We start from the raw sequence: 15072 nt of genomic DNA, 5'->3' as shown, positions 1-15072 counted from the left end.
AAGAGAGGGTTGGTGCAGATGAACAGGTTCTCATCCTTCTTCCAGAATCGCTCCCAGAGAGTCAAAATCAAATCCTTTATTTCTGACCTTCTCCCCGTGAACAGAGGCGTCCCCCAAGCTTCCTTTCTCTCCCCTCAATTGTTCAACATATACATGGAACCCCTCCCCTCCATTCTGTAAAGCCAGCATCCACTTTCATCTATACGCAGGTGACAACCAGATATACCTGGAATCTTCCTCCCTCAACGACATTCTAAGACTCAATAATACTGTCAAAGAAGTCCAAGAGTGGTTATCATAGAACCACCTTAAACTCAATCGAGGTAAAACCGAGATACTCCTGCTCTCCAACAAGGAAGAAAACCCGCAAATGACGGAGTGGCTGAAAGCCATTGATACTCTCAACGTGAATCTCACTCTGACAAACTCTGTAAAATCACTGGGTATCACCCTGGACCTCAAACTATCCATGACTAACCGAATCAAGAGTTCGAGGCATGTGGGCTGCTGAATTCATATCTGTGCATAGATCGCCGCCTAGTGTTGGGTCCGGATGATTGCACATTGTTGTCCTGGAAGAGTCTTCGAAGTATCACGAGATAGGTGGCTCCTCCCCTGGACTACAGTACGCATGGGCATCGACTCCATCCTCAGATTGTTTTTTTCCGCCATTGGGTTCTAATGTCTTTAATTCCCTCTTGTCGGAATCGATAGAAAAACTTTCTTGAGACCAAAAGGTCTTTAGTCTATACGTCGGTATTGTCTTGCGTTCGGCTTTACTTCTTCTAGCTCGGCTCCGAGCCGGTTTTCTGTACTTCTGCGTGCTCTCGGCGCGGAAGGCCTAGTCGACGCTCCTGACTTATCGACCATCCATCATGGACCGAAGTCCATTCAAGAGATGTCCGGTCTGTAACTCGAAGTACCCCCACATCGACGTCCACCCGGTGTGCAACAAGTGTCTGTCGCCGGACCACGATGAGGCCAAGTGTATGGCTTGTTCACGCTTCAGGTCCAAGAAGACACTTAAGCTTCGACAAGCTGCGCGCCTGGAGGCCCAGCAATCTGCTCCGGCGCCTGCGGACATTTTCGATGCTGGGGATGTCGAGGACGAATATATCCAGGACTTTTCGGAATCAAACCCCGCGTCGAACGTCGAAGAAGACTACGACGCTGATGCTGAGGTGTTCGAAAGCGAAGAAGTCGTCGGAGGTAGGAGACGACGACGGCGCCCTCGGGGCCATGGAGGATAGCTCGGACGAGGAGCTTCCTCGAACTGACTCTGGGGCCGTGCCTATTTAGAAGGCCCAGGTCGAGGGATCGCCTTCGGGCCTTACCCAAGACCTCGATAAGGGTTCCACAGCCCCGCCTTCGGGCCCGGCCACGGACATTGTTACCGAGCCACTCCCTGGCAAAACGAAACCGAAAGTGAAACCTACGGTCTCGACGCCAGATACTGCGCAGGTGCAAGCATCGAAACCAAAAGTGCGCATCGCTTTGGTCGGATCGAAAACTTCGGAGGCTTCGGCGCCGAAGAAGCCGAAGATGGCTGTTGAGCCGAAAAGCCAAGTCAAGGGCGTCAAGACGAAGTCTGCCGCGCCGAAGACTAAAGTAAAGGTGGTCGATACTGGTTCGTCGGAGCCGAGGACGGTCGACGCCGGCAAGGGCCTTGTTGACCCGAAGAAGGCTGTCGACGAACCAAAGAAAACTCTTGGTGACCCGAAGGTCCTCTCTACCCCGCGTCCGCACGACAAGGCCAAGGGCACGGCGCCTCGTGAGTCGACTCCGAAAGTGGCCTCGAAGGACTCCGCTGAACCGGCGCGTCCATCGAACCGAAGGACCCTCCGCCTGTGGAGAAACCAGTTAAGGCGTCCACGCCGATTCTCTTTACGTTGCTGCCTGAGACAGCGCCGAAGGCTTTCGCTCCTAAGGCAGTGGCCGGCGTGCCCGAAAAGGTCTCCTTGGCGCCGAAGGTGTCGTTGGTGGTCCACGGCCCGCGACCTCGACAACCTTCACAGGATGAGCGTCAGGAACACTTCATCGACGCCGAAACGGGCAGGCTTTCCCTCCTGAAGCGGAAAATCACCCCAGAACCCCAACTGGAGTCTTACAAGATCCCCCTCAAGAAGAAGAAGGACTCTGCTTGCTCTCCAGTCTTGGTGGAACCCCTTTCACCACAGACTCATGTGTCGCCCACTTACTCAGATGTGGACGCTGGTGAGAGAGATGAGGATGAATACAGTTATCCAGTCTATCCAGACCCTGAAAATACTAATGAGCCCTGGGCAGCTGGTGGTGACCCTGGGGATCCTCATTCAGGACCAGACCCTCAACTTTTTTTCTGCAAAGACTTCACCTACAGAAGACTCTGCTGCTTTCAATGCCCTCATTGAACGGGCTGCTAACAATCACAATGTCCTGCTGCATGCTGACCCTGACCCTGTGGATGTGGATTTCCTCTTTGACACTTTTTCAGTATCAGAAAAGACTGTAAAAACTCTGCCAATGCTGAAAGGTGTTTTAAAGCATGCTCCCGAGATCTTTAAAGAACCTACCAGGGCAAGGGTGATAACCCCTAGGATTGACAAAAAATACAAGTCGGCGCCTACTGATCCTACCTACATTAAAGGACAGTTGCCTCTGGACTCCCTTGTCGTCTCGAATGCCCGGAAGAGGGCCAATTCTCAGACTACGGGTGATGCTCCTCCCCCAGACAAAGAATCCAAGGTCTTTGAGGCTCGGGGAAGAGGGTGGCAGCACAAGCAGCCAACAACTTGCGCTTTTCTAACACACAGGCGCTTCTAGCGCGCTATGACAGGGCGCACTACGATACACTAGAGACCCTGTTGCAACACCTGCCTGATCAATACAAAGAAGGGGCTGAGATGCTGATTTAAGAGGGGAAGCTAATCTCTAACGCTTCCATTAAGTGTGCTCTGGACACAGCCGATACTGCTGCCAGAGCTATAAACACCAGTGTTATGCATCGGAGACATGGCTGGCTGAGAATCTCTGGATTTAAGCCAGAAATCCAAACCACCATCCTGAACCAAACGGTTAACCCAGATCACCTGTTTGGCCCAGAAGTTGACACCACCCTAGAAAAAATTTAAAAAAAGGACACTGACACTGCAAAATCCATGGGTGCCTTACAGTCCCAGCAGTTTCGGGGTGGGTCCTTTCGTCGCTCCAGTACTAGAGGCGTCTCAAGGGGTCAGCTCTCCCAGTCCACGCAATACTACAAGGGCAACACCCAGACTACTTACGCCAACAAGAGTCGAGGTGGATATCGTGGCAACAGCGCCAAGGGCAGAGGACGTGGCAATAACAGCTCCAGGTCCTCTACCACCAGCAAACAGTGACGCCTTGTCACTGCCCCCGACCACACAACACCGGTCGGGGGGAGACTCCAGCAGTTCCTGCCCGTCTGGAAGTCAATCACCACGGACAGGTGGGTCAGAAAACTTATCCAATACGGTTATTGTCTGGAGTTAACATCCACTCCACCCAACATGCCCCCAAGGCACCGTCCTATGTCGGACGAGCACTTGCACTTATTGCAGCAGGAGGTCACCGTCATGCTGCAAAAAGGGGCAATAGAGCTCTTGCCTATGCAAGAAAGAGGCACAGGGGTCTACTCCCTGTATTTCTTAATACCAAAGAAGGACGGGTCCCTCAGGCCCATCCTGGACCTCAGGCCACTCAACTACTACATCCTGTCGGAGCACTTCCATATGCTAACCCTGCAGCAAGTGCTCCCGTTGCTCAGGCAGGGGGATTTTCTCGCAACTGTAGACCTAAAGGATGCGTACTTTCACATTCCACTGCCCTTCACACAGGAGATACCTCAGGTTCACCATCCAAAACCAGCACTACCAGTTCAGGGTTTTGCCTTTCGATGTCACCACGGCACCCAGGGTGTTCACAAAGTGCCTGGCGACAGTGGCGGCGCATCTCAGGAGACTGAACATCCACGTCTACCCCTATCTGGATGACTGGCTCATCCAAGCGAAGTCAGCCCAGCAGTGTGCCGCCCACATGTCCCACACCATTCACCTCAAGCACGATCTAGGATTCTCACTGAATTTACCAAAATCCCACCTCCAGCCCGCCCACGTACGGCAGTATCTGGGTGCGACCATAAACACTCTGGAGGCCACAGCTCAGCCGAATTCAGTGAGGGTCAGCAGTATTCAATCGCTGATACAAAAATTCAGACCTCAACACTCGCTTCCAGCAAGAGTGTTCATGCAGTTGATAGGCATGATGGCCTCCTGCATTTCCATAGTCCCGCACGCGAGGCTACATATGCGTCCGCTTCAGGAGTGCTTAGCACGTCAGTGGACTCAGGCTCACGGGCAGTTGAAAGACCTAGTGTTGGTGAGCGGTCGGGCATACAACTCTCTGCATTAGTGGAATCCACAAAACCTTTGCAAGGGCCGACCGTTCCAAGAGCCTGTGTCACAGATCATCCTGACGACGGACGCTTCTCTCCAGGGATGGGGAGCTCATGTACTCCATTACACTGTGCAGGGACTATGGACGCAACAGCAGAGGAAGATGCACATCAATGTTCTGGAACTGATGGTGATCTTCATGGCACTAAAAGCCTTCAAAGTACATCTGTGCAACAAGGTCGTGTTGATCCGGACGGACAACATGACGGCAATGTACTACGTTCAGAAGCAGGGAGGAACACACACTCCGCAGCTGTCTCATCTGGCTCCGAGCATGTGGAAGTGGGCCATTCAGAGGAACATCTTCTTCATGGCAGAACACCTCCCGGGCAAGGACAATCAGATGGCTGACCTGCTCAGCAGGCACAGCCAACAAGTGCACGAGTGGGAGATACATCCATCAGTACTCCAACCGTACTTCCAAAGGTGGGGTCATCCGGAGATCGACCTCTTCGCCACAAGGGAGAACGCAAAATGCCAATGCTTCGCCGCCAGGTTCCCACACCCACAGTCGCAGGGCAATGCAATATGGATGAACTGGTCAGGCAAATTTGCGTACGCTTTCCCCCCAGCACCCTTGATACCGCTGGTGGCACGCAAGCTCAGGCAGCACTCCATGACTCTCATCCTGGTTGCTCCAGCGTGGGCTCGCCAACCATGGTACACCACGGTTCTGGAACTATCCATGGTACCGCATCAGAGGCTACGTCTCACACCCAGCCTTCTGACGCAGAGCCATGGCGACATTCAGCATCCAGATCCGCAACAGCTCAACCTGGCGATCTGGCTCCTGAAGTCCTAGAGTTTGGCTACCTTCACTTGCCTTCCGACTGTATGGACATCATTCGGGAAGCGAGGAAGCCCACCACCAGAGCATGCTATGCGGCAAAATGGAAGCGGTTTGTCATTTATTGTGCAGACCACAACATTAACCCGCTAGATGCTTCTATTCAGAATATCATCTGTTACCTTTTCCACCTGTACAAATGTAATCTGGCCTATACTTCCATTCGCATACATCTATCTGCAATGGCCGCTTATCTCCAGAATAGGCAGCACCTCTCCCTCTTCAGGGTGCCTGCCATTAAGGCTTTTCTGGAAGGACTCAAACGAGTCATTCCTCCACGGACTCCACCAGCTCCGGAGTGGAACCTCAATGTGGTCCTCACACGGCTGATGGGTCCTCACCCGGCTGATGGGTCCTCCCTTTGAGCCACTGCTCTCCTGTGAGATTCAGTTCTTGACGTGGAAAGTGGCTTTCCTCATAGCGATTACATCGCTACGGAGAGTTAGTGAATTACAAGCCCTAACTATCCAAGAGCCATTTATTCAAATTCATTCTAACAGGGTGGTGCTTCGCACTAACCCTAAATTTCCACCCAAAGTTGTGTCTCAATTCCATATCAACCAGACTATTGAATTACCTGTTTTCTTCCAAAATCCTGAGTCATTGGCGGAGAGAATGCTCCACACCCTTGACGTCAAAAGGGCCCTGATGTATTACATCGATAGGACCAAGTATTTTAGGAAAACTAAGCAACTCTTTGTCGCCTTTGCACCGCACCACAAAGGTAACCCTATTTCCAAGGCTGGTATTGCTAGGGTGATCGTTAAATGTATCCAGATCTACTATCTGAAAGCAAAACGTACTCTCACCATTCCACCAAGGGCCCACTCCACCAGAAAGTTGGGGGCCTCTATGGCATTCTTTGGAAACATCCCTTTGGAAGACATATGTAGAGCAGCCACATGGTCTACCACACACACATTTACAAAGCATATTGTGTTGATGTGCACTCCAACCAGCAGGCAGCTGTAGGGCAGGCTGTGCTCAAGACACTTTTCCAAACTGCTGCAGCTGGCACGGGCGGCCGCCGCTAATGGAGGGACTGCTATGTATTCTATGCACAGATATGAATTCAGCAGCCCACAGGCCTCGAACCGAATATGCTACTTACCAGTATGCATCTGTTCTTGGCATGTAGGGCTGCTGACATTCATATCGCCTGCCCTCCTCCCCGGCGCCTGTAGGAGCTGCAGAATTCACATATACTTCTAGCATGGTCATCATTCACTGAGTTTCACTCCATCTTGGCCACAATGGATAAAAACCATCTGAGGATGGAGTCGATGCCCATGCGCACTGTAGTCCAGGGGAGGAGCCACCTATCTCGTGATACTTCGAAGACTCTTCCAGGACAACAATGTGCAATCATCAGGACCCAACACTAGGCGGCGATCTATGCACAGATATGAATGTCCGCAGCTCTACATTCCAAGAACAGATGCATACTGGTAAGTAGCATATTCGACTCTGCTAAGAGCGCCTTCTTCAGTCTTCAACAAAATCAAACCCTACATTCCACCTACAGATCTCAAACAAGCCACCCAATCTCTGGTGTTATCGAGACTGGACTACGGGAACGCAATCTTCTCTGGTACTCCTCTCTCCCACCTAGCACCCCTAAAAACCACCCTCAATGCAGCGGCCAGAATGGTCTCAGGAGTAAAAGAATTTGACCACATTTCTCCCGCACTCAGAGAGCTAAAATTGCTCCCAGTGGAAATGCGGGCCAGCTTCAGAATGGCCTGCCTGACACACAAAGCCTTGCACACAGGGAAACCAGAATACCTAGCCTCAGCTTCAGAATGGCCTGCCTGACACACAAAGCCTGCACAGGCAGCTGATAGTCCAGGCTACAGTGTTATCTCGCCTGGACTATGCCAGCTCTCTTCTGGTAGGGTCCAATGTGGCTGAGGTTACCCGCCTCCAACGCGTCCAGAACGCTGCGGCGAGAGCTATTGTCGGCCTACCCCGTACTTGTTCTGCCTCCAGCACATTGAGATCACTGCACTGGCTGCCTATCAGGGCCAGAATTCAGTTTAAAGTGCTGTGTATGGCGTTCAAGATTCTGAGGGGGGTAGGTCCCCCTATTCTTGCGGACCTTTTGTCTTGGTATGTGCCTACTCGGCCCCTGAGATCCATGGGTCAGGCACTTACTGTGATCCCCCGATACAGGCTGTGTCGGGTCGGTGGCCGTTCTTTCCGGGTCAGAGCAGCCGAGCTCTGGAACTCCCTTCCTGTAGAGTTGCGACTGCTAGATGATCTCTTAGTCTTTCGTAAAGCCTTAAAAACCTTTTTGTTTTAATAAATTCACTTTCCTCCTTTCTGTTGTGTTTCCTGTGGTGTTGCATTTTTACCTGCCATGCGCCTGGACGCCCCTTAGCTGGGGCAGCAGTGCGCATTACAAATGTATGTAACATAACATAACATAACATAACATAAGCCGCCTAAAAGACCTCTACCTCCACCGTGCCTTCCGGAACCCAATTATGTAACTCTCAAGCTCCTAATCATGTCAGCCTTCAGACCATACGACCTCATCCCCTCTATCCTGCTCATCACTTGGGGTCTACTCCACGAGGAGAATTTCTCAGGATAATACTTTGCTAAGTCAGCTAGAACTCTCCCTGACAGTTCTACTTCAACGAGGACCTCCGATCCCTTTAACCCTACTCCTCAGCGTCACACCTCAATCCTCATCGCCTGTGGTCTGTCTGAACGCTTATCTTTGTGTGTATTTTACCTGTGGACTATTTGAACGCTTATCTCTGTGTATATTTTACTCGTTGCCTCTGTATTTGACTTTTACATATCCTGTTATGAAGCGCTCCGTTACACTTTGGTCTGGCCAGCGCTATAGAAAACTCCTAAAATAAATAAAAAATAAATACTGAATTTAGGGGCATGTAGGTTAGTATCCAATGGGAAACTTACCCCTGGGGTCACTATGCCCCCTATATAACCACTTCCTGTAGGAAGTAAGCATAACTCTGCCCCAAAGTTCCTAAGTTTGCCATCACAAAGAGGGTAGAATCAGAAATGTTGTCTTCACTTCAGGTAGCCCACCTTAAGGGTGGAACTGGCCTGCAGGTGAACACTCCTCTGACTACAAATTTTTTCTGCCTTGCCAAGATGCCAAAAAGGCCGTGATCATAGGGGTTTGGCATCCTCTCCTGTAAGGGAAGCCAGATTTGCATAACAAAGGCCCTCACCCCAAATGTTTCTGTGGTGGCAGGCTGGCTATGACCTATCAGCTAGCACATTAGTAGTCTATAGATTTTCAGGGGGCACCTCTAAGGTGCCCTCTGGGTGCACAAAATTAATCGGTCATAGGAATCTGTGTGGGCTTATTAATATGAGATGTTTGACACCAAACCTCTGTTTTCAGTGAAACCGTCATTTAGCTGGGAAACTTGTTTTCACCAGTGTCCAGCATATGTTTTAAAATGGCTTCCTTGATTATTTCTACTGGCAGTAATGAAACTGACCAGCTCAGGGACATGCAGTTAGGCCTCACTATGTGTAGTATAGTGCACCCTGCCTTAGGGCTGTAAGACCCGCTGTAGGAGTTACTTATTCTGCATGCAGTGTCTTTAGGCATGGCACACCGATGTCCCATGTCATTTTTTAACTTTTGTCTGCGCCAAGACACACAGCCTGCAATGGCAGTATGCATGACTTGGGTGAGATGTCCCTTAAGGTGGCCCAAAATGTGCTGCAGCAATTAAGGACCCTCTTTAGTACCTCGGACCCTGGTTCCAGAGGTACCATTTACTAGGGACTTACAGAATGTGCTAAAGGAATGCCAATTGGGGTACATTTGCACAGTTTTGGGAACAAGATCTGGTGCTGGTGACCTGGTTAGCAGGAACCCAATCCAGTTCCAGTCAAAATCACTTCAACGCCAGGAAAAAAGTGGGTGTGACCATATCAAAAAGGGGCACTTCCCTAAATGGACAAGGTTTCTTTGTTACATTATCGTTCTCATTTGGAGTTGCTGGCCTTTCATGATGAGCTTACTATTTTAGTCAGCGTTTATGAAGCTATGAAGATTCTACGATGCAGAAGAAAATGGTACTAATTATAATTCTAGTTCATCATATGAATCTTCATTTATGTCATAAATCACTTTACTGCCCCCGGTCTCTCATTGTGAACTGCAAATTTATCTTTAATCAGTACTACATTTAAAGAGGCTATATTGATTATGATGCTGTTTGGATGTAGAGGCGTTATATTTCTTCAGTCAAAGAACAAAATGTAGTAACACAAGAAACAGATAAGCTTGGTGACCTAGATCCCTGGAGAATAGTTTAATGTATCCACACAACGAAACAATATGTTTTTCTTTATATAAAAAAACACATTTTTAAATATAAGCTTGTGTAGGTTCTGAACGTTGACCTGCATTTGAGAAATGCAAGATGTACCTTTATTTGGAAATTGTTTGTGGATTTTCTACCTCATACTGGCCACTGCCGTATGCTCTCCAACACCTACCATTGCTGGCAGAGACTCGAGTACTTGCTTCTCTCCCTCTACTCTGCTATCCAGGGCTCTAATTTCACTGCTGCGGAGTTTCTTTGCCTTTTCATTATGGTTCGTAAAAAGGACCTAAACAAATTAGGAGATATTTCTTTCTTTTCATCAAATCTATCAAATCTTTATTTTTCTTGTTTCCCTGAATATTGTGCCTCTTCAGAGACACAAAATGAATGAAAAAACCTTCATAGTCCTTCTGCTGATTGGACTTGGCAAGTCCAGTAGGTTGTTGTCCAGAACAATGTTCCTGTGTGAAAGGGGATGCTACATTAATGCGGGGTGGGCATCAAAGGGGGGAGGTTCATTTTAAGAGTGGTGTGACAATGCAAGCTGCTCATTGTATCCCTTATCCTGTAGCAGGCCGTTGAATGCCTCATGGGCAATACAATTCCACCAACTCCGTTCTCTGCCCTTCCATTCTATGCGGAGTGGCACACAAGATAGTCCACAATCCCAGTTTAGCCATAGTTACATTGTGTATGTTGTCTCCTGTGCTCATTTGAGGTCACACTAGGGCTTTGGTACAACATCCTAACCTCCAACTCTCATTCTGTGGACAGATGTTTAGTGTGATTGACACCATTATGCTATTGCTCTCGACTCATTAGTGCATTATTTGTACAGGTCAACAACCTGAAGGGAGTGGGAGCAGTGAGTAGAACAATCATTTGTCTCTCTGATGTCTTGCAGGCCATTTACTTGCACGTCTCATTTTTTTAAGAAACCCTAGAGCAGAGACTTATTGGTTCAGAGCAATTGTAGATTTCAGATTCATCTCTGCTTCTTTTGTGATCAATAAATGCATTGCAGGCAATTGCACTCACAAATGCTAGTCCGAGACATTTTCTAGATTTGAACAACCAGCTTTGAATAGCCACCAAGATTGAGATGTTAGCAAATGTTGGACTTGGAAGTTTCTAGAATTTAAAGTAAAATCGAGTGAGGCCCTATGTCTTACATAACTATGCATCAAGATCTTGCTTGGTCTCTCGGGCGCGCGCCATCTTGCTTTGTCGCTCGGGCGCGTGCCCTCTTGCTTGGTCGCTCGCACTCTTTCAGCCGCACTGACTGGCTTGTTGCTTTGTGCCTGCACGGGCTGTGACACTCAAGCTGTCCAACACTTGCTCTCATTCAGTCTGTTCTTTGCTCCCACACTGTCCCCATCTCTCACTTACTCTATCTCATCATTACTGAGGGTATGCATCCCCGCTAATAACCCGTCCTTCTACATTTATGGTGGTGGCATCATCTGTGCCATTTTGAGACTACTCCCCAGTCATTTGCTCTACCAAGACTATACATCTTAAGCGCTATTCTTTGAACATTTTCTGTGACGCCGACAACTTGACCAGACTTCCTTGAAGATGTTAATTTAAGGTTGCTATCCCACCTACAACTACCCAATGTTTTCCATAGAACCCAGTTTCATGCTTTTGAATATTTCACATGCAGAAATAATTGAGGTGGTTATGAAGGCCGAGTGCTATAGTATTTACATCTTCAGCACACTCTTAATTCATAAAACCCACAACAGTATCTCCCGCAAAATTGTGAGAACAATTGTGCTGGTAAAGGGCTGTGCACTGGGGCGAGGCGAGGGAACATGAGCACTCCTCAAGCTAAATTTCATTCTGGTGTATTTTGTTGACGCAAATACCAATGATGCAGTGGTAAAGATGTCGCATGTAAGAAGCTAGTACTGTAGTCACAGCAGTACTTACAATATGAACTAAGTGTCCTTATCACATTTGCCATATATCATGCTGTCATTCAACGCAGGTGGGAAAAGCCTGCGGAATCTTGTTACAACTTGTTTTATTACCCTGTAATTAAGTTTTATTGCTTGGTTTGAGCATGTGTTTATTTCCTATAAGGTGTTGCTGAAGAGGAAAAGTCGGCAAGATTACTGACAAATAAAGTGGTACCTGTAAACAAGACCATAATCGACACTGTAGAAACAGAGGCATTACAAAAGTCGGTGGAGGACTTGTTTTGCTTTTGTTATGGTGAGCACTTATTTGTCATTATCCATATTTATTAGTTATATTTTATTGATGCAGTTTTCTGTATGGAAATTATGTTCTTTATGTGGACCCTTGCAGCCAAGTCCAGCTCCTGAAATGTGGACCCCACTATGGGAATTTGGTCTTTGCTCTAGCAACAAACCTTTCCTCCTCCTGAACACTGGCTAGATTAGTTCTGCCATAACAGTATAAAAAGGTCTGTTACCCCGCCTGTCTTTTTTGCATTGGTCGTTTATTTTTTATTTTTAGTGAACATATTCACTTGGTAAAGTGTTCTGCCAGTTTTGGTCAATTTTTCTTTCTTGTTTTGATGAAATATCCCCCCCCCCTCCGCGACCCCACCGTTAAAGGTCGGTTGGCACTTTTATATGACATTTTTATGGCATAAATTTGTTGCAAAGTGTATGGAGGGAAAGTATAATCATATTTTAAGTGAAGTCACAAGATGACTGACCGTACTGCATCCATTTGACCACAATCTATTGATAACCTGCTATCCTCTATAATAAACCTTTAAGTCAAAAGAATTGCATTTCACAGATTCTGCATCCCTATCAGTCTACACAAAATCTGAAGTCTTGCTTAAACAAAACAAGCACTGGTAAAGTCAGTAGATCTCGCATTGTTGGGATTCAACGGAGGAGAAGGGTAGGGGAAAATAACGTAAACATGAAAGCAGTTGCAGAGGAAGGGAAAATTAACATACAAGGTGGGGAAAGAAGCACACGAGGGAGAGCACAACACAGTGCAGGAGAAAAGCACACAACTCAGAGAAGACCATGGAGCGGTATTGAGAAAGTGAAATGCACACGGGAGTCCGCTGGAAACCACATGCACTCTCATGTTTACCCAAAATGAACAAAGTAGTAACATAAAAGTGAGTAGTGGAAGTTCACAAGTAAGCCAATCAAAAGAATGTTACAAAGGGTATTTCCTAAGAGAGGGGACAAACTATATAAGCAAGATAGACTAGGAAAGCCATTGAATAAGAAGCAAATAAATTGACCACAATAAAGCCAACTGCTGTGCGGGTTTTAAGACCATTGTAAGTTCTAAGTGAGTCCATAATATGTTTCTCTCAAACAGACAGCTTGGCATCTTTCCAGCAAATTGTGCTGCTAGCTAAGAGACCAAAAAAAAGTGCAGAATAGTGCATGAGCTAATTGTATCATACAGAGGAATATTCGGATACCTTTCACAATCATGTATGCAACAGTGCAAGATCTGTTCAGATCCCAAATGCTTTGTTTGGTGTCACGCCCACCACATTAGCTAATAGACATCCCTAACCTGTGTATTTGTGTTTTTTGTTTTTTTTACCTTATGCTCTTTATTTGATGTGCCTTTCTAATGCACAATGTGCCTGCCTCATCTTTACATCTTTTGTCAGGATGCAGAATACCCCTCAGTTTGGCTAATATGTTTCCTATGTTTAATTTGTGCTTAAAACCTAAAGGTTTTTTTCTAGAACCACATTGGTATTCAGCTCTTTAGACTTTTCTTCCCTTTGCCTAAGGTGCGTTGTCCATCTTCATTTTGTTTTATACATTGCTTAAAGGAAAGAGATATTGAAGCTAGTCTAACCTCGATATGCAGGTAACCTAGTCTAGGATTCATGCCCTGACAGGAGTATAAATCTACTACATATTGTAATTGGTGTTACTTTTCTAACCTCTCTGATGATCTCAATATATTGTGATGTATTGAAGAAGGTAGCTTTTAATGGTAGGAGTTGTGATCTAGTTTTCGTGTTCCTGACCTTTGAATCTGGAGCCCCACGTTCCTTAAATTGCAAATGTGTGATGTATACATTAAAATGCTAGTAGTTGTAATGTAAATCCTATGCAATTATTGTCCATGTTGTTTCTTCATTGATAGTCCTAAACAGAATAATTGTGTTGGAACCGGAACACTTGTTTCACAAATATTTCCAAAGAGGGTGTGAATATAAAATGTACAGTGCAACAAAAGCCACCCTTTATATAGCCCATCTCGGGCAGGTTTTTTTCCACACAAATTTTCCCTCCTGTAATGAGTAAAGACCATTACAAAGCTACATTGCCACATCTTGATCCTAGACTGCTGCTAAAGTTGTCAATGAGATTAAAATGATGCCTGATCTGCATTACATTAACACAATACAAACAAAGGTCGCCTGTGCCTGTAAGAAGCCTATATGTTTTAAATTATATTTTGTACTATACTGGCAGTTCCCTCTCAGAGCTGGGGTTTTTTCAACTTGAAACTTGGACCTAGCAACACTGAGGCTGTTTTTGTTCACAATTTCATCAGTTTTTCTGTCAACTTTTTCATGTTTTTTTCAATTTTCAGCTCTGTAGGGTGTTTCAAAGCTTTCGAAGTCTGCATGACCTGTTGTTGGAGTTCATATTCCACCTCTGAATTTGAGGTTTATGTGAAAATGTCCAAATGGACATGAAAATATGATGGAGTCAGGCTGTGTAGCAAGTGTTAAGACATGTAGGTCAAACAGAGCGAAAATGGCCCAGTGAGGGTATTAACTCTATTGTGGCTGAGCCCTTCACCTTTAAGGACTCCTGAAGAAGCTCCATGATTTAAAAAACAAACCCAAAAAAATAACAGGGAGGGAAGAAAAGCAAAAGGCATCGTCCGTCATTGTTAGACATAACCATAGATCCAGTCTCCAAAGAAGGGTATGGGATCTTTTTAACATGCTTATTAATCAAAATATGCTTTGAAGGATTTCTGGCCTATACTAAACCTACATCTCGCCAACATATTGATCAGATAAGACATTCTTTTTTTAATCTTTAAATTTTGGTTTATTAATTTCAGCAGTATTTATACATACAATGCCATTCAGTGTTTCCGACAATGGCATAGTACATCATTACAATATCTAGGGGGAGAAGAGCCACATTTACAAAATGACTACATCTGTCACCACCTCTTCACAGTTAGTTCCATCGATAGGGATATACATATATTTTACCGATGGACATTCCACTTGCCACACTTCTTGTCCCTGTTTTTTAGGGCACCCACGTGTTGTAAATGCTTCCTTTTCCGCAATCATACATTTCTTTCGCCCATATATGGATAGACGGTGAGTGCACCCCCCAATTCCTTGCTATTTCTCGTTTGACTAGTGTATAACCTAGTGTGGCCAGCTGCTGTTCTGTTTCAGTAAGATCTGTGGCCATCCATATATTGAGTAAGCCTAGTCGTG

The 15072-nt window shown here is 46.5% G+C and overlaps 1 protein-coding gene across 4 annotated transcripts in view; it reads left to right on the top strand.

The window, feature by feature from the left end:
* Window positions 1-15072, top strand: part of GTF2I (general transcription factor IIi) — a 1434650-nt gene that overhangs the window by 99882 nt on the left and 1319696 nt on the right. For all 4 annotated transcript variants that reach the window (XM_086954596.1, XM_086954597.1, XM_086954594.1 and 1 more), the window contains exon 4: window positions 11715-11846. In XM_086954596.1, the coding sequence (XP_086810722.1) occupies window positions 11715-11846 (132 nt within the window). The remainder of the gene's footprint in view (window positions 1-11714; window positions 11847-15072) is intronic.

Source organism: Lissotriton vulgaris, chromosome 2_1 (genome assembly GCF_964263255.1).
Source record: "Lissotriton vulgaris chromosome 2_1, aLisVul1.2, whole genome shotgun sequence".
NCBI lineage: Eukaryota > Metazoa > Chordata > Amphibia > Caudata > Salamandridae > Lissotriton > Lissotriton vulgaris.
The sequence above is the reverse complement of the archived record's forward strand: the minus strand, read 5'-3'. Positions and strand labels throughout refer to the sequence as shown.